A 20,217-nucleotide genomic window follows, 5' to 3' on the forward strand; every position below is an offset into this window, starting at 1 on the left:
ATTAAAAATTATCAATTTTTCTGTTTTTTTTTTTTGTAAATGCTCCTAAAATGAGAGAGCACAAAATGTTCAAAAAACATCTGGCGCTGAGCATAACTGAAATGTGAAATTCTGCTGGCATTTAAAGGGTTAAAATACACACACACACACACACACACACACATATATATCTGGTTCAGACATGGCTTGGCTGGTTGGTTTCTTTCAGGTATTTTGTCTGGCCCTGTTATAATAAATTATTTTAAATATTTTTCAGTGTAATTTCTCTTTTGATATTAATTTCATGTGTGTCCTGTAAAATCTTGTGTATTGTTACTTAACACATATATTTGTTTGATTTTTTCTTTACTTACTGATACTTTGTAGCTACTATATTTTCTGTATGTATGTTGAATCCCTGCACAGACTTGACTCCTTCTCTTCACCACTCACAGCCACTGAACTCCACTCAGGCGTATGGTCCAAACCTGCGCTACAACGTGAAGTGGCGCCAACGTCACACAGGAGAACCTTGGAGCAATATTACAGTGTGGGACAACAAGCATGTGGTGTGGAATACACCAGTATACACCCAATATGAGCTAAGAGTTCAGGCGGAAAATGAATTTGGAAAGGCTCCAGAGCCAAGCACCATGATTGGATATTCTGGTGAAGACTGTGAGTAACATAAGTGGTATTACACATATTATTGTGTTTATTCATGGTATCGCCCCTCATCATTTACATAGAGCATTTTTTATTACATTGTTACATTATTATGCCCAGAACACATTTGTCTATTAACATTTTTTAATACTATTTGGAGATTAGTATTGTTTTAATTTGAGTACATTTTTCATAAGAAAGAGATTATATATATATATATATATATATATATATCTCTATATCAACAAAACGGCCCATACTCCAGACTTCTCCACGAACCACTGTAGAATAGTGCCCGGGTGCAGCTTTGGGATATATCACATATTCAATGCACAGTAAGCGCACTCTAGGGTCTTATATTAAAAACTCAGTCTTTATTTCAATATTGCCATCTGATTGACGTTTCGGCTCTGGCCTAGAGCCTTTCTCAAGATACAAATGGCCACAATAAAACATCACAATAAATACATAATTACTAAAAAGGTGTGTCCCAACCACTCCCCCACTCAACTCCCCAATTTCAAGGGGAAGTAAGAACTTATCCAAAAAGTCATTCAAAAAACCCAAACAAAATTAATAAATCACATAAGGTAATGGCCCTATCTTGTATTCAAAAAACAGCTAAACTGGCATTGTTCATTCAATCCCCTAGGGGCCAGAGTTCCCAACTTCTTAATCCAGTATGTCTCCCGTTGTAGCAACATACAAGCTCTGCCCCCCCCACGTCTCAGGGCCGGGACATGATCAATCCCTATTAGTGATGGGCGAAATGTTTCGCCAGGCATGGATTCGCGGGCGAATTTCCGCGTTTCGCCATTGGCGGATTGTTTCGTGAAACGGATGAAAAAATCCAAAAAATGTCCAAAAATTGTCGCCGGCGTCAAAATAGCCGTGGGCGACGAAACAATAGCCGCGCGACAAAATAATAGCCGTGGGCGACGAAACAATAGCCGCGCGACAAAATAATAGCCGTGCGACGAAACAATAGCCATGCGACGAAACAATAGCCGCGGGCGACAAAACAATAGCCGCGCGATATATCTTGATAAAGGTCCCGGGTGAGGACCGAAACGTCAATCTAAATAAAATAAGTATCTTTTTTTGATTACGGTACATTTTCCTGGTGTGCATCAGCATTTTTTACATATTTACATTGTTTATCTGATTTGCACCCAGGTTGTTATCCCTATAAGTGTGTGCCTCAGCCTTTTTCTATATATATATATATATATATATATATATATATATATATATATTTTTTTTTTTTTTTTTTTTTTTTTTTTTTAAAGTAAGGGTTATTTAGGGGCATATATATAGGGTTATTTAGTAAATGGGGCAAAGTTTTTCCTGATCCAGTAAGACTTAGCAACCACTCAGATACTGTATTTTTTATTATCTATTTTGTACTATATATATACCTGCCAAACTATCGTACTAAACTGTATTATTTCACTGATTCTATCCATCCTCACTGGTTTTAACCCATGCTTTGCTTTCACTATCTTAAATTCACATTTCAAATCCACTAACCCTCGTAAGGTGGACATACATGGGCAGATGCTGATTTGATTTGAGTTCTTCTGACGGATTCGGAAGCTTATCTGCCCGTGTATGGGGACATCCGATGAGGCCTACCCACTCAATATCTGGCCAAAACCTTGCCAGGTGTTGATCGGGCAGGTTTGCTTTTCCCATGGGACCAAAGGCTGCATCTGCTCATGAAAGCAGCCTGATATCACCCACCTTAGGTGAGCATACTGGGGGAAAATCGACTCGTTTGGCGACTTTGTGTATGTCCATCTTTATGCTGTCTTTCTCCAATCTGAGTTAAAAGGCTATTCTGTCCGGGGGGATATCTGTCTTAGGTATATATAGCTACGTTTAATACCCAGTTCTGTGGCACCTTGTTAATTCTCCTCGGTGCCTTGGTAATCATAGACTCATAAGAACTTATAATTAAGCGGAACAAAAATCAGAAAATCTGTAATTTGGCATGCATTCTATTATTTTGTGAGTAGACTATCTTCACTATTACTTCGCTTACCTACATGAAATTACACAAGTGCCTGCTCATATACACTCTCCTGTTTTTATCACCTTTACTTGATGGTCTGGGTCGTGTGCACCTGGACCCCACATTAGCACTGCCATTTATAACTAGCATTATATCTACTGCTTCTACAGTATATCTACTCAATGCTTTAGAGTGAAACACCCAAACAAACTCAGCGCTTCTTGGTGATAATCCTTAATAAGAACTCTTCAATGTGATCAAGTGCAGCTTCCTCTTGAAATCAGCTCCTCTTTAGATGAGCCTCAAATTTGTATGCAGAAATATCGGTGGAAGCGCATAAAAAATAAAAGCAGAAACAAAATATAGTGTAGACCAAATGAATAATATGTGCACCAAATCCCAAAAGTGCTTAGCAAATTGCTTATACCAAAGTGTAGCACCCAATCATAGTGTCTAGTATAAATGCTCACCAGACACCATTATATATGAAGCATATAGACCAACCCGGCCGGGCCTTGATTGGAGTGGGGTCAAGATCCTCAATATAAAATAGGATGGAAGAGGTAATAATAGTGTAAATAGTTTAATGAAAAGGTAAAACCCTGCTCAATGCAGGCTACTTACAGTATGTACAACGGTAAAAGCGATAAAAAGTTGAAGCTCAACGCGTTTCTCTGCACGCTTCCTCAGGAGCCAGTCAAATGTGTAATATCCCCCTAAATTCTAGAACGCTCATTTATACCCGTTCCCCATGTGCTAATTGCAAACAGGAGTGTGAACCCGGAAGTGAAGGAAGAGGGAGGGAGAGAGACGTCATCGTTACCATAGTAACGCGCCTCACCTAAGCGCTCTTATGCGAACGTTCACGCAGTGAAAGCAGGAGAGACGCATCCGTTGTCATGGCAATGCGTCTCCCGGAAGCACCATAAGGAGGCACATGCACTCTGAACGCCACCCAAAGCAAACACTGTTGCCATGGGGACGCGCAACTAACACAGAGCAAAAACAGATTGACCATACAGATAGTTAAGGACAAGGTATTGCAGGATCTAGATGGTACCGGCCTATTCAGAAAAAGTGTAACATATTAGAAACCATTAATGTATAAAGAAAATATATATACATAATGAACTATATTTTGTTTCTGCTTTTATTTTTTATGCGCTTCCACCCATATTTCTGCATATACAGTATATCTACTGTTCATTTAAAAGCTGCCAAACCTTTCTTATTTAAGAAAGCCGCTTGGAAAAATACCTCAACTACGAGTTTTTTTCCCTCTGAAATGCGACGTGAGTTCCTTAACTCACACACCAGGTGTGCACCTGGACCCCACTTTAGCACTGCCATTTATGACCAACATTATATCTACTGCTTCTACAGTATATCTACTGTTCACTTAAAAGCTGCCAAACCTTTTTTATTTAAGAAAGTCACTTGGAAAAATACCTCAACTACGAGTTTTTTCCCCCTGAAATGCCACGTGAGTTTCTTAACTCACGCAGGATTTCCTTTATGATTGCTCGAGAGGAAAGTCCTGAGCAGATTTATTATTATGTGAGTTTAAAGCTTAATAGATAAAAACTAAATTAAACTAGTTCCAAATGCACTAGTTTAAGGGTATAATCACCCTTTAGGCTCCTGGCACCCTAAACCTCAAAAAATATATTTGTATTTTATTTGAAGAAAAAGCATCTCAAACACATACAGCCTGACGCGTTTCGTGCCGAAAATGGGCACTAAATCATAGCCAAATGATTAGTCTATGAATAATGAATTAGCATATGATTAAGTGCCCATTTTTTGGCACAAAGCTCATCAGACTGTTTGTGTGGGGGCAGCACCCACTTGTTATGCTGCCGAGTATAAAATTAATATAATATTGTAGGATTTTGTTTAGTTAATAATTCAGTGCCCTGCCTCACAGATACACTTGATATTATGATTCACTATTGTTATGTTATGTCACTAATACAACTGTCAAATTAGCTCAGAAACCATTAAATAGTATTTATATTAGCAGTCATTTGGTACACGCATGCTTTTGGATTCAGATCGCAAGAGACCACAAATGCCATACTGTGGTAGAAAAACAGCTCGGCCCCTAACACCAGATTCGCTGCCCATACAGCTTTTTTAAGGCTTCCTCCATACAGCATTTCCACCAAACTGACAAATAAAGTCAAGCATATGATTTTCACAGCAAGACTATTATACCCTTTAGTGCCTTTTTTAAACTAGAGATTAAGGACTAGAGTGCAAAATCACGACAAACTTGAACATTGCCAAATGTGAATTGTGTCCCTAACGGAGACAATACTGTGGTCTTTTTGGACTATGCAGCATTCCAGTGCCTCTATGGATAGATCCGCCTAACCTGTTTTGTCACACAATATAACTTCTTCACGGGATATCAGTGTTATAATATTATAGGCAATAATTTTGCAAACAATATTGTAAATAGGCCTGCACACCTATTTTTAGTAACTGCCAGGTGCAAATCACATAGGGGATTTGCTAGTGTGCATCAGAGTATCTTTATTATCTTGGTTATTTAGGCAACAATTTTAAACAATTTGGGGGATTTTAGCTCTTCATTTTTAGTTCATAAACCTAAGTCACTAATACTTTTTTTTCAGTTTTTTGTTTCAGTTTTAAAAAGGAACTTTACTGTTTCTATAAGCTTACTATGATTATCATCTTTGTTAGCTAATAAACAAATCACCTTTACGTTCCTATTCTTTTATTATAAAAATGTTACAGTTATTTTTGACGGGTTTACCTGGTATCAGCATAATTATTTGTTTACATTGGAGTCAAATTTTTTTTTGTGTTAACTTTTTCACACAAAATACATGGGAGTTAATGTCAATTGCACATGCTTATATGAAATGGGGAATTTTGAAGCAAATCCATAACTGGCAAAAAATTTGCTCATCACTATTCTCCTATATAACTTAAATAAGTTATGGGGTCAGATTTAACAAAGTGTGAAATTAGTCACCACAGAAAAATTCAGCCTCTTTCTGTTCATTCCTATGGCATTTTTATAATCATATTTATCAAATTGTGAACTCTTTTACCCATTGATAAATGCGCTACTAAAAATCCTATAGGAATGAATAGAACGCAGGTGAGTTAATTTTTTTATATATTCAGTTCTATACCCACATTTTGATAAATCTGCCCCCAACTTTCACCCACTGATAAATACGCTTCTAAATATCCCATAGGATTGAATAGAAAGTGGGTGGATTTTTCTGTGGTGAGCTCTGATTTAAGAAGCCCGTGTGAGAAAAAATGCAGCAACTGTGGGTTTTTGAATTGACGCTGTGAAAACTCAAAATTTTTGTCGAATTGTCTCACCAAAACCTTTACCTTATTGAATTGTTGCACAAAAAAAGTGTTAAAAATCTGAAACCTCTAAAGTTTCAAGACAAAAGAAGGATCTTTGAGGACAGGGAAGTGACCTCTGCCATTGACTTCTACATGATCTTGAAAAGTTTTAGCTACCGAATTATCTGATTCGGATTTATGCCGTTTGGACGTATAGTAAATCTCGAAAAAAATTGTGACTTCTTTTTTCTGCAACGTATAGCACTAATCGAGAAAAAAAAGCCTTAGTCTATCACACTGCTGGAAAGGCTTCAGTCTATTCTACTGCCAGAGTCACCTGACCTACAACATGACCAGTTCAGTTTAAATCCATGGTGAAATTAATTATTTGTGCTGACATGAAATAAAACATAAGATAGGACGCCATGATATGGGCATTACATGCAGGGACTCAATTACTTTTAACTAAATGTTGATATTATTTCACAGATCTTATGTATCATATATGTATCTCATATTTCTAGAAGAATTAAATAAATAAATACCAGTAATGTAGGTGATGTATAGGTTTGATGTTGCAATACCTTGGGTAATTATGCTTGTTAAGTAGATATCTAGCTCCACTTATAGGCTACCTTTGCCTTCAGATCCTAAGGCTGCACCCACTGACATTAAGCTTCGGGTCATGAACAGCACCGCCATCTCTCTTCAGTGGACACGTGTGGCACCTGCCTCTATCCAAGGAAGCCTACTGGAATACAGAGTGAGGGTTAAAACAAGCCAAATTTATTAACTCACTATTAATAGCTAATCAATGACTACTCTAAAACATTTATTTTAAATCAATGTTTATATCAAATTATTAGCCAGCAAAAAACATGTCTAATCATTAATAAATCAACTAATCTCTACCACTAAAGGAATAACCAGACAAATATTTCTAAGAATAAATTTCCAGTTTTGATTGCAAAATTGTCACTCTTTGGCAGGAGGGGTCCTCAAAGTTTTTAAACATGGGGCCAGTTCATGTTCCTTCGGACTGTAGTCCTCAAACTACTCGCGCATCCTCACACTATGAGCCACTCCCTGCTGCATCCTCACGCTCCCTGTTCGCCTGCTCTCTGCTGCTGCGTCCTGTGACTCCCTATCACCCTGCGTCATCTGCAGACAGGTAGTAGCCAGGGGTGAGGACGCAGTGGGGGCCAGGGAAATTTGCAAGCCATAGTTTGAGGATCCCTGCTCTATGTACAAATGCAGCTTACAACTAGAAAAGTATACAAAGCACAATATAAGACAAAACAAGTTAAATAAGGTTATTTTGCATAGGTGCATATGTTTAAAAAACAAATCTTAATTTTCTGTTGATATAGTATATCAGTATTGTTCTCTCACAGAGTCTATTTCAATAAATATAATTTATAGTACCATTTTAATTGGGAGGGATGCACAGAGTGTTACCCAAATAGTAGTGTCATATACCTCATGAGTTATACTGGGTTTTTTTTCTCTGATCTTCTGGTTTAAAAGTGCAACTGGAATAACTTATTAAAACTCATATTATTAAACTAACCAAGGACCTGGATTCAAGTGTGGATTAACTCAAGACAAGACACTAGCCTGATTAAGAACTGAATGGAATTTGTTTCTTAAAGGCTTATTTTTGGAGAGAAAGTAGTTTGCTGAAGGGTGTCTGGGTCTCACGAAAGAAGCAACAACAGAGTTTTATGGGGGACCGTGTGAGAGGCATCGTATCTCAACTGATTCCATACAGCATCTACAAGCTGTACTTGGTGGCAGTGAATGGCCGAGGGGATGGCCCCAAAAGTGATGTTAAGGAATTCACAACCCCAGAGGGAGGTAGGTGCTCCCTTTTTAAATATGGAGCACATATGAAGAAACTGATGATGTGCAACCTTTAAAGAGGTGAAAATAAGCTTACAAAAAGCTGAGCAATAGATACCTACTTCTAGGTATAGAATTTGAAAAACTTGCTACACAGTAAAAGTGTGTAAAATGCTGGTTGTATCACTTTTGTTGTGAAACATATTTGGTGCAATTGTGTACTGTATTCACATTGACAAAGATTTCGTATTAAAACAAAACACTTCCTGTTACCCAGTAAAAAAAAAAAGAGTCTTTAGGCCAGGGCATTAAATATAATACTACAAATTTCCCTGATATATTCCTTTTATGTTTAAATTGCTGATATCTATTGCTTTACACCCAAGGGCTAATAATTAGTAAATGATGTCTTGTTAGCACTGGAAATGTGTGCTTTCCATTTTTCTTCCTAAATAGTTCGATATATACCCAAATTACTGTACATGCTATATAATTACACAAAATATATAACTCTTATAATTAATCACACTAGGGGTGCACAGAATCATGAATTTGGTTTGGTGTTTGGCTGAATACTAGTATCTTTAGCATTATTTAACTGAAAGTGTTCAGCCAACTCAATTCCAATGCTTTAAATTCATGTAACTTTAAAGCTGTAAACAACTTATGCAATTTTTAAAATGTTCTCAAATCTAAAGATGGGGTCAGATTCAGTTTGTTCTATGGTTGAATCTTTACTTAAAGATTAACTGTACTGACTAATCCAAAGTTTATGGACTTGGTACATCCCTAATTCATACCCAGATACAATTTTTTTCTAAAATGATCTGAACTACAAAGGTTAAGAGATTATCTATGTATCCTGTGTCTGTTGCCGTCTTGCCTTGCAATAGAGAAAAAATATTACTACATGATTGCAGTCTAGGGGTTCATATGATCTGCCATTTTTTTGTCTTTGGTGTGGTGCATTTCATATAAAACCACATCAACTTGAATGCTTGTTGAACTCAAGGCCTGATTTTGTCCAGATCACAAAGCTGACTTGCTATTAAGTCACTTGAACATCTCAAGATGCTTGAGTGCAGCAACCAGGGTTCAGACTTGCAATGCGCCCAAACTGTGTTCCTATTTTGCCATTTTTGCTATTTTGTGTTCCTTTGAATATTCCACATATTTTAGCTTCAATGGATTTTAATACAAATCAACAGAACCGGAAACTGAATAAAATACAATCCTATACAGTGCAATGTATTTTTGCTGTTTGTAAATCACTTCATCATGCTGTCATCTCATAACTTGTTTCTTTTACACACAGTGCCGAGTGCTCCTAAATACTTTAGAGTATATGAGCCAAACCGGGAAATGATTGTTGTTGAATGGGGTCACCCAGAGCACCCGAACGGAAACTTGACTGCATACAACCTCCGCATCCAACCATGTAAGAGGCCAGTAATAGGTTACAGTAGTCTAGTCTAGATAGAATGAGAGCATGCATGAGCATCCTAGCTATTACAGTTAAAAGAAAGGTACGGATCTTGCCAATGTTGCGTAGGAAAAACCAGTTGTTTTAAATGTAGCTTTGTAATCCTCAGTGTCTGCAGCTTTATTAGGAGCCTGCATGTTTCAGTCTCTGCTCATGTTTCACTTCTTCATCTTTGCCTGACATTCTCTTATCAGCAGCTGACCAATGATATTCCAGTAAAGTCCTGTATTTTTTTCCAAGTCTGGTAGAGGACAGTCCCTACTTTTGTTTTTTTCCAAGTCTCGTACAATGCAGCCCCCTGCTTTTTTAAAAAATTAGGACAGAGAGACACGGCCACTGGCTGTGTAGGTTTACAGGAGCTGTGAGCAGAGCTGATGTCAGGAGAATAGCATAACATGCAATATACGAAGGCTTTTAATTAAAAAATGATAGAGAATTTGATAGAGATTTGAAAATGATAGAGAGTTTCTGCAGATTTACTTCATTTGGTCTAAATAACACACAAGGATTATGATTTTTGAATTAACAGCTTCAGTGAATTTAGGAGTTATTCTTCCAGAGTATTAACTCACAGTTCTTAACAAGTATTTACTGCTGTGTTTTGAATCTGGTCCCATGTTTTAGGAAAGTTAATAGACTAAATTTGGTAAAACCGCCTGCTTAAGCCAATGTATTTGTCAAAGTGTTGATTAAACCGAATATTTTATTTGTAATTCTCTGTTAAAGGACAAGGAAAGTGCTATTCACATAGGTTGCCTATTTGTTAGGCTCCTCAGTGTATATACAGTGGTTTGCTAAAGTATTTACTCCCCTTGGCATTTTTCATGTTTTGTTGCCTCACAACCTGGAATTAAAATGGATTGTTTTGAGAGTTTGCACTATTTCACTTACAGAACATGCCTACAACTTTGAAGATTATTTCTATGAAGAGTATTTTTTTTTATTGTGAAGCAAACAACAAATAGGACAAAATAACAGAAAACTTCAGCTTGCATAACTGTTCACCCCCCCTAAAGTCAGTACTTTGTAGAGCCATCTTTTGTGGCAATTACAGCTGCAAGTTGCTTTGGATAAGTCTCTATGAGTTTGCCACTGGAAATTTTTGCCCATTCCTAAATGCAAAATTGCCCCAGCTCCTTTATGTTGGATGGTTTTTGCTTGTGAACAACAATTTTTAATTCTGACCACAGATTCTCAATTGGATTGAGGTCTGGACTTTGAGTAGGCCATTGCAACACATTTAAATGTTTCCCCGTAAAGCACTTCAGTGTTGCTTTAGCAGTATGCTTCAGGTCTTTGTCCTGCTGCAAGGTGAACCTCCATCCCAGTCTCAAATAACAGGCAGACTGACACAGGTTTTGCTCAAGAATATCGGACCAGTTTCCCAGTCCCTGCTGCTGAAAAACATCCCCACAGCATGATGCTGCCACCACCGTGTTTTGCTGTGGCGATGGTGTTCTTGGGGTGATGGGATGTGTTGGGTTTGCGCCAGAAAGGGTGGCCGAAATGTTCAATTTTAGTCTCATCTGACCAAAGCACCTTCTTCCATACATTTGGGGAGTCCCCCATGTGCCTTTTGGCAAACTCAAAACGTGACTTATTATTTTTAACATTAAGTAATGGCTTTTTTCTGGCCACTCTTCCATAAAGCTCAGCTCTATGGAGTGTACGGCTTAATGTGGTCCTATGGACAGATACTGTAGTCTCTGCTGTGGAACTCTGCATCTCCTTCAGGGTTACCTTTGGTCTCTGTGCTGTCTCTCTGATTAATGCCCTCCTTGCCCAGTCTGTGAGTCTTTTGCTTAGTGGTTTTTATTTTTTTTTTATATATATATAAACATGAAAAATGCAAAGGAAGGGGGGTGAATACTTAAGCAAACCACTGTATTCACTAACCTTGGATTTCAGGCTTAAGCTCTGGTTACTTAAAGAACATCCCAGCATAGGGTACTTTTTTCTAGCACTGCATCACCATCTTGTAGCCTTTCCCAAGGATCCATTATACTCACATGAATTTCACTTAACGATGATATATGGCACCTGCAAACTTTACAGACAACAGCAAGGGATCCTTGGGAAACACTAGGGTGCCTATTTATTAAGCTGTATAAAAAATTGTGACAAAATTTGCTACACATCACCAGGCTTAGCTGCGTAAAAACAGTGTAATTTCCTTACGTGTGTTTTCTTCTGCCGGAACTTACGTAAACTAACAATGTTAAATCTGGCATTCAGACAGCGAAATTCGCCATTTATTTTACACAGCTTTTTACACTGCACAATAAATAGTGCCAGCTAGATTCCAAGGTTATTCCAAATTACCACCCCCAATAATTATCAGTTTCCTTGTCCTGTTCTGTCTAAATATCTGATGTGAAACAAATGAATTCTTATCTTAAAGTTATTTCTAGTTTGAAATTTAAACCAACAGGAAAAAAAATATATATATATATATATTGGATAAAATATCCTTGTTAAAGCCTTCCCTTCTTTTGCAGTTAATGGCACCAGAACAGGGAAGGCTGTATTTGAAACTCTTTCACGTAATCAAACCAAATATACCCTGCAAAGAACAGATCCCGTGTCCCGGTATCGGTTTGCTATCAATGCCAGAACGCAGGTTGGTGCAGGGGAAGTCATCACAGCTGAGTCTCCTGTCAGACTGGATGAAGGTAATAGCAAACACATGTTGTAGTTTACACAGGCCAGTGTTTGATGTACAGCATTATATGTTATTCGTAGAGTGAGATGTACTCTACAGTCCTTTGTTGCTAGAATGCCAATGAAGCAGTCTTGTCTTGTCTTGTCTTGACTTCAATGAAAAAAATGTGTTTAACCTTTTAAATAACATCAGTGGTACTGACCTAATGATGCCATCTCCATATGTGGGTTGCTTTTTGACTATATATCAAAAGGTCCAAGTAATGAATGGGTTTAAGACAGAATTGCTGCCACCATGTGACCTATGGCTTCACATCATACAGTATGCAAAATTATTTACATGATATTGTTATTGTTATATAACATGTCATTGTTAAATAACATGTCATGTTATTTTTAATTCTTGTAAGCTGCAAGTGATACCCCTAGCACATTAAACACTGTGAGTCAGTTTGAAGTGATACCTCAATCAAATTATACGTAGGGAAAGCCAGTTTGTAGTCATTCCCAAGCATATTATAAACAGTGTAAGGCAGTTTCAAGTTATATCTCAAAAACATTATCAGAGCGAAAGTCAGTTTATAGTCATAACCAAGTACATTATACATAGAAAAAGGCAGTTTGTAGTGATATCTCAAAGCACAATATACCATTTACCATACCATATACCCAGTTAAGGCTAATGCCACACGAGGCGTAGGGCGGATATTTTCATGCATATATCGGCTACATGTGCCTGCACCCGAGCGTATCTCATTCATTCGGGTGCAGGCACATGTAGGAGGCGTAGGGCGGACTTTTCAGCAAGCGCTTTTACACTTGCCGAAAATATCCGCCCTATGCCTCGAGTGGCATTAGCCTTAAGGTATTATGTAGTGATGCGCCAAGCTTATTATACACAGCGAGAGGCTGTTTGTAATGATTCTGTAGGCAGTAAGAGGCAATGGGTACCCCAGGTAAGAGTCTGAAACGATGCGTGTAGAATAAATGCATTGCAAATTTTATTTATAATGCCAACAAAATACAGGCATGATAAACATTGGACAGAAATAGTGGCCATAATGAATCTGCTTTCTTGGACCTGTATGGTTTTATTTGTCTGTGACGTTATTACACCAAAGCAACATGATTCAAGAGAAATTACATGAAGAGTATGACTACTCTTAAATACCCCAAATAAGTGTTTACATATTTGGAGCTATCTTATTTATGTAATATATGATTATTCCTAATGTGTAAATAAACATTGTTTGTACTTGGTGATACTGTCTGTTTGGCAGACAGTATCACCAAGTAGGTTTCAGAGAAATCCCAATTAAGTGCACACAACAGAGAAGAAAATGCTGATGTTTATGCAGTAAATGACATGAAAGGAATCCACCTGACATGAAAGGAATCCACCTGAAACTGCACAGAAGCAGCAGATTTAAGGTGGCCATACACGCATCGATATTATCGTACGAAACCTCGTTTCGTACGATAATCGGTGCGTGTATGGCATGTCAGCGAGCCGACCGATATCGCAGGAAGCTGCTGATATCGGTCGACTCGCCGATCGGCCAGGTTAGAAAATTTTGATCGGGCGCCATAGAAGGCGCCTGACCAAAATTCTCCCTTCAGAGCTGAATCGGCAGAAGGAGGTAGAAATCCTATTGTTTCTACCTCCTTACCTGCCGATTCAGCCCTGAATGGTGTGTGGCGGATCTGACGATGTTTCGTGCGACCGACGGTCATACGAAACATCGTGAGATCGCCACGTGTATGGCCAGCTTTAGACCAGAAAACACTCAAGTGCATTTCTGCAGTAATGTGCACAGTAACAGGTATATGCCATTTACAAGGTTATTTTATTACAGTGGTCCCCAACCAGTGGCTCATGAGCAGCATGTTGCTCACCACCCCCTTTGATGTTGCTCCCAGTGGCCTCAAAGTGAGTGCTCATTTTTAAATTTCTGGCTTGGGGGCAAGTTTTGGAAACACACAGTTTTACTCCAAACAGAGCCCTTTTCAGGCAAGCAGTCCAAATGGGGTCCTTATTTGGCATACCCAAAAACATTTTTCATCCCCAAAATGTTGGGGATCCCTGTTTTGATAAGGGCCATTTGCCAAGGGCCCACATAACTCTGTCTAACTTTGGCTTTGCATTTTGTACTGCAAAAGGACACTTTTTAATCTGTACTGCGTTTGTCCCCCTTGCTGAGTTCAGTTTTCTCTGTATTTCCGTGTTGTTTCTTCTTTGGGGCTAAGTACCAGTTTTCCCTATGCTTTTTTCTGCTTTTGACATCTAGCCTGCCATGGATGACCCATAGGGAAATGACTAAACTGTAGATTATATACATCCATATGTGTGTGTGTTAAATGTTAGCTAATATTTAAAAGATGTAAATCTTTTAGTAAGTCTAAGAATAAAAAGTCATGTGCCCTACAGTAATACTTTTTACCAGGAATAGTATTAATATGTATTTAAGTAGTTCTTTTATATCTATCCTTGAATGACCTTATAAAAACATTACAAATTCATAAATATACATGTGCAGGAGCGTGGTCTACTGCTCATGGAGTAAGACATGTCTTGGGAGAGCTCTGTGCAGCTTTCATATATCCTGTCTAAATGCCACACTTTGGGAAGCTGAGAGCTGACACTGAAGGGGTAACACTCCCCCTCCAGCTATGGAAGGGAAAAATCACAACAAATGAAAACCGGAGGCACCTGCTCGCATTGAACAGTTTGTATGCCATATGCCGCTGAAATACCCAACACCATGTTGGGTATTGTAGTGACCCCAACCCGATCCACCTGAGCAAAATGCGCAGACAGAGGAACTCTAGCCGCAACCAACCCTACATGACTTACTAAAGGCAGTACAGCAATGCCAACAAACCTGCCAGGCTACCACTTATCTAAAACAGATGAGTTAAAAGCGGAACTATCCTTTATAAAACATGATCTGCACGAGGGAGTGCTCAGCACCGGTGGAGGCCCTGAATCTTGGCTCTGGAAGATGTATGCCAGGAACAGTGGTGAAAAAAGGTGGACAGACGATTTTGAAAACAGGGCGAGATGGAGCAACATCCACCTTATAGGCCTCCTGGAGCAAGAGTAAGGAGACCACCCCGAAACCTTTGTGGAACAGCCCCTCAAGGAATGGGCCGTCCCTGACAACATCAGCATTCTCAGTGGAATGGGCCCACAGAATACCCATGAGACCTCCTATACCAGGGGCCTCATTAAGGCCTGTGATCGCACGCATACACAATTGCAAAGAGAGTGACAGGCTTCTCACAATAGCTTGGAAGGAGGGACAACTACAACATAATAACACCAACATCTCTCTTTACCCTGACTACTTGGCAGAACTCCAAAGACAAAGCCTGGTTACTGGTGACTGTACCAGAAGGAGCTCCCCTACTCTATGATATATCAGTCGAGGCTTAGAGTACAAACTGCTATGTGTACAAAGTTCTTTGAAGCTCTGACCGAAGCTTGTGACTGGCTGGACTCCCTGGGATGGAACGTATAACCTCTCATGCTATACTCACCATAAGGGATTGACACCCACTGCTTCCATGAGAGGATGTCACCGAGTGCCTTTATCTCCCCCAGCATTAATTGGAAGGGTGCCATTGCCCCGAAGACAGCACTCACAACCCCCAACTATCTTGGGTTGATGCTCTGTTTAAGGGTTCGTGCTACCATGATATAAGTTATGGTTTTGGGAAAAGTAGCCTTCAAAGTTTGGGAATATGTTTTGATAAGATAAACTTTGATATACCTATGTGGGTTTATCATAAAATTGTATGCTGGAGTTCAAAAAGTGAAATAGATAATATACCCTAATCTACCCTCAGTGGGTAAAAGAAGAAGGCACCTAGGGAGATACTTACAGCATTTCTATACTTCAAACAATGGCAGGTAATCTAAAACTCATATCATGGAACACCAGGGATCTCAATGACCCTATTAGGAGACGTATGGCTCTAAACTATGTGAAACAGATAAACCCTGATATATACACACCATAAAAGGTAATGCACTCCATCAGGAAGTAGTGCAAAAATGGAAATATTGAGAAATGGAATTATTGAGAAAAAAACTGTTTTTTCGAGCACTGCTGTGGCCTTCCTCTCCCCTGAAAAAGAGCACAGAAGTGCTCGAAACATTGGATTTTTTCAATAAATCACTTATAAATTACAATAAATTTCCACTAGTTCCTGAATGAGTAAACACTCATGGTACTTGGCAATACATATTTATTCCATCAAGCTGCCATAGACATCAATGCATTTCAGTCCACCTGGGACAGTTGTGAGGATGTGAAACAGGAAATGAGCAGACAGCTTAAATATCCCACACACTAAATCTTTTACGACCACAGGTAACCTTCTAAAGTGCAATGTGCTACAGATATGGAAAATAATAAATAAAACTCTTTGCTATTGAGACACAATAATGTAACGGTTCAATATGAAAAAAAAATACTGTTTCCATCTAAATTGTAACAATTCACTGACCATAAGTAACCATAAGTGATTCAAGTTCAATATAAGTTAAGTTAAAAAAAACTATGCTCATCTAGTCCATCTACAGACCATACTTCATATTGTGAGTTAATAAAAAAAAAAATCAAGACTTTAACCATCTAAAAATAATCCATATGGAGGTATAGAGTATACAAAATTCATATGGTATAAATTAATCAGATCCCAGTACCAACACATATATCAATTAATATTTAATTTGTCATAAAGATTTTTTTTTAAATTAAAACTTATCAACCCATGAGCTACATGGCACCATCAGTATTTAGAATTTTTTTTTATTAAAACACTATCATGCATTCCCAGGGCTAAAGAAGGGTTATAATATATATGCTAAAAATATCAGTCACTCCCATAACCAATAATCCATAGTCTAATTAGCCAGAGATATAATCCACAATCAATCTGTATACACCGGCAGAGTTGGTAGACTATGTCTCTTAGCCAGACAATGCTTTGCCGATAGTGTCTCTGCTTTACCTATAGTCAAAGAAGCTCTTATACTGGATTTATGATTGTTCATTCTGAGTCTAAAGGAGTTAACGCATTTACCGACATAATTGAGTCCACACAAATAAGTGATGAAAAACACCATTCACATAAATTTATGTTTTATCTTCAATCCCTGCCTTTCTGGGGACGTGGAAATGTTTGTTGTGTCAAAAGAAAAATACAAGTAAGACATCCATTGCATCAGTAACATCTAGATTTTCAGATAACCAGATGTCCTGGTGTTTTCCTCTCTTCCAAAAAATCTGTGACAACCAAAAGGTCCCTCAAGGAGTTGGAGGGGGTATATTAATAAATGACAGATTGGAATCCATCTGCACAATTTCTAATAATATCTCTCACCTTCTTGCTCATAGGTGTATAATCCAAACTGAACATTGTATTCTATGCTCTCTACAGTTCCTTTTCCAAATGTGTATGTTGATGATGTTCATAGATTTATTAAGAATGTCCTTTGCTTGTATCTGAGCTACCTCAACATCAGAATTGTTGGGTAAAACTGGCACAAATTGTGAATATGGAATTGATTTTAATAAAGTAGGAGGGTGAAGACTATGTGCCTTGAGAACCATTTTAAGGTAACCAAACATTCATCATACAAACAACATAAGGTTAACTGGAGGTTAATTGGTGGTCCCGCAGTAAGGCTGATGCCACACGAGGCGTAGGGCTGATATTTTCGGCAAGCGTAAAAACGCTTGAAACGCATGAAAACGCAAGACAATGCAAAGTCTTGCGTTTTCATGCATATATCGGCTACATGTGCCTGCACCCGAGCGTATTCCATTCATTCGGGTGCAGGCACAAGTAGCAGGCGTAGGGCTGAATTTTCGCCAAGCGTTTTTCCGCTTGCCGAAAGTATCAGTCCTACGCCTCGTGTGGCATCAGCCTAACAGACAAAAACTGAAACATACTCAGCAAAACTGACCCACTCAATCAGCAGCTTGAACAATCTTCCGATCTGATCTCATTGTTTGAACAGCCTTTATCTCCAATTTAGACAAGTTTGTATAGTATCTTAAACAATTTGTGAACATCCCTCTGTATTAGGTGGATCTAATGTGCTTTTAGGACAAAATCTCTTCACTGACAATTCTGGCTCATACCTATAATTATCACATACATTTATATTATACTGGAAGCGAAATAAATCAACCTCCAATTTAAACTTATCACTCTCACTCTTAAAGACTGGCACAAATTTTGGCCTAGGTAAGCACATACTTACTTAAATTAGAAATTACTTGGTTGTTTTTTTTGGGGGGGGCCTTCTCCTGACTCCTAAAAAATATCTGTGGTATATTTAGGATGTTTCCATTGTACCAGATGAATTCCCTATAGAAACACATGATGTACCTAGTCCAGTATTTTCTGTATCAGAGCAATTGGAATCACCTGAGCTATTAACTGTTGACAAATTACACTGGTGCTCCTGTTAGGAGAAAACAGCAACAGCCCAGGCAATCACATGCGCAGAAGAGTGAAAAGCCGATCTTAAACAAAAATTTTGCCTAATGAATGTTTTTAAAATATATATGGTATTTGGGGGTGTGGCCACAAAATGGGCATGGTCAAAAAAAGATCTTTTTGTTTTTTAAATATTTGGAGGTATGTGTTTAGTTGCGCACTATCCATAAATAGGCAACGTTTTTATTCTTCTAATGTGCTTTTTTTATGCAAGACAGCACTTTATTGGTTTTAGTAGCCACTGAGTGACTCCATATAGGGTACTGTACTTATGTGTTCTTTTGTCTTCCTCTGTGTCATTTTGTCTGTGTGTTCATGTGTCTCCTCTTTTCTTTCTCCTTTTTCCACCCTGCTCCTTACTTTCTTTTGGCTTTCTCTTCTGTGAGCTCTGCAGTTTCTCCCACGTCAGGTATAGTACTGGCACAGACAAAACAATCACTGGTTTCATGCATGCACAGTGTTACCCTTTCAGCAAAGTTGCTAATATTTTGCAAGTTATTTTTGGAGAAAACATGATGATATTTGACAGATGACACTTGTTTTGGATACCATTATCTTTTCCATGTTGGTGAATAAAATATGTAAGACAGCATGCCCAGCTTTTCTTTTTTTTTCTATTTATCCCAAATACTAACTCCTGTGACAATTAAATTGCAAAGATGTAAGAATCAAAAACGAGTGCTGTAAAGCACTGTTAATAGGTATTTTTTGTTGCTTTATTATTAAAGGGCATGGCCACACAAGAACAGGATTTAATAAAGAGTTAATATCAAGCTGCAGGCATACCTTCAGTTTTCTCAATAGTGCCCCATATTTCACCTGTTCAGATGATCAGAAGCCAAACAGGAAGAAAAAACGCTGAGCTGTACATGGTGTACATGCTCAGTTTGTAAGACTAGAAGGAAGCTTCCTGCTGATTGGCTCAGATCCACATTCCTAAGGGGGGGGAGTGAGTTCTTAGCATTCTTGAGGGAGGGGGTAGCAGGAGAGAGGAGAGAGCTGCGTGTTTCTGGCACAGGAAAACAGACACAACAGACACAACACTCAGTGCAGTGTTTCTGTGAGTGCTTAGGGCTGTATTTACATAGACCTTTCTGATAAAGCTTACTTAGATTTTACCTTTCTTTCTCCTTTAAAGAATTTATAGTTCTAAGTAACTGTCTACATTATTTAAACATTTTAATGGTTTTAAAATTGTATATATAATTAAAAGCAGAATCAGTATGGCTGTTCATATTCTCTGCACAACTAGTTTTAAATTAAACATAGCAGAAGCCATCTTATTAACAGATTTTTTTACTTTTACAAATAACCACTGAAAATGTATAAATAAGGTATTTTGGAAATATGCTTAGAATTACATTTTCTTTCATTATGCTAAACTTTTAAAAGTGGTAAAAAATTGTGTATATGTAATGGGTTGATGGGATTACAACAATGCACTTGCTTTGTGTTTGGCTTGCATGCAGGATTTGTAGATTGCTTTGCATTTGTGCCGATGATCAATGATTCGTATTAGCTAGCACCCACATTTTTTTTTTGTTTTTGCTTAAGCATGTTACAGAATCCTTTCTTATTTCTTGATCAGTAACTTAGACATCATGTGAGCAGCTGCTATGTTTTGGTAGATTGCATGTAGTGCCAATGTAGTGTTTAATTTTGTCTATTTTTACAGTGGGTGCCAGATCTGTTGGACTTTTTTTTTCTGTCTACAAATATT

At 38.2% G+C, this 20,217-nt stretch overlaps 1 protein-coding gene across 15 annotated transcripts in view; it reads left to right on the forward strand.

Moving 5' to 3' along the window:
- The window catches only part of nfasc (neurofascin), a 136,010-nt gene that overhangs the window by 96,411 nt on the left and 19,382 nt on the right, over positions 1-20,217 (forward strand). For 8 of the 15 annotated variants that reach the window (XM_031896839.1, XM_004910696.4, XM_031896833.1 and 5 more), the window contains 6 exons: positions 435-657; positions 6,643-6,758; positions 7,648-7,852; positions 9,153-9,275; positions 11,819-11,992; positions 18,892-18,906. In XM_031896839.1, coding sequence (XP_031752699.1) covers positions 435-657; positions 6,643-6,758; positions 7,648-7,852; positions 9,153-9,275; positions 11,819-11,992; positions 18,892-18,906 — 856 coding nt within the window. The remainder of the gene's footprint in view (positions 1-434; positions 658-6,642; positions 6,759-7,647; positions 7,853-9,152; positions 9,276-11,818; positions 11,993-18,891; positions 18,907-20,217) is intronic. The other 7 variants (XM_031896831.1, XM_031896838.1, XM_031896836.1 and 4 more) reach the window with 3 other exon arrangements.

Source organism: Xenopus tropicalis, chromosome 2 (assembly GCF_000004195.4).
Source record: "Xenopus tropicalis strain Nigerian chromosome 2, UCB_Xtro_10.0, whole genome shotgun sequence".
Lineage (NCBI taxonomy): Eukaryota > Metazoa > Chordata > Amphibia > Anura > Pipidae > Xenopus > Xenopus tropicalis.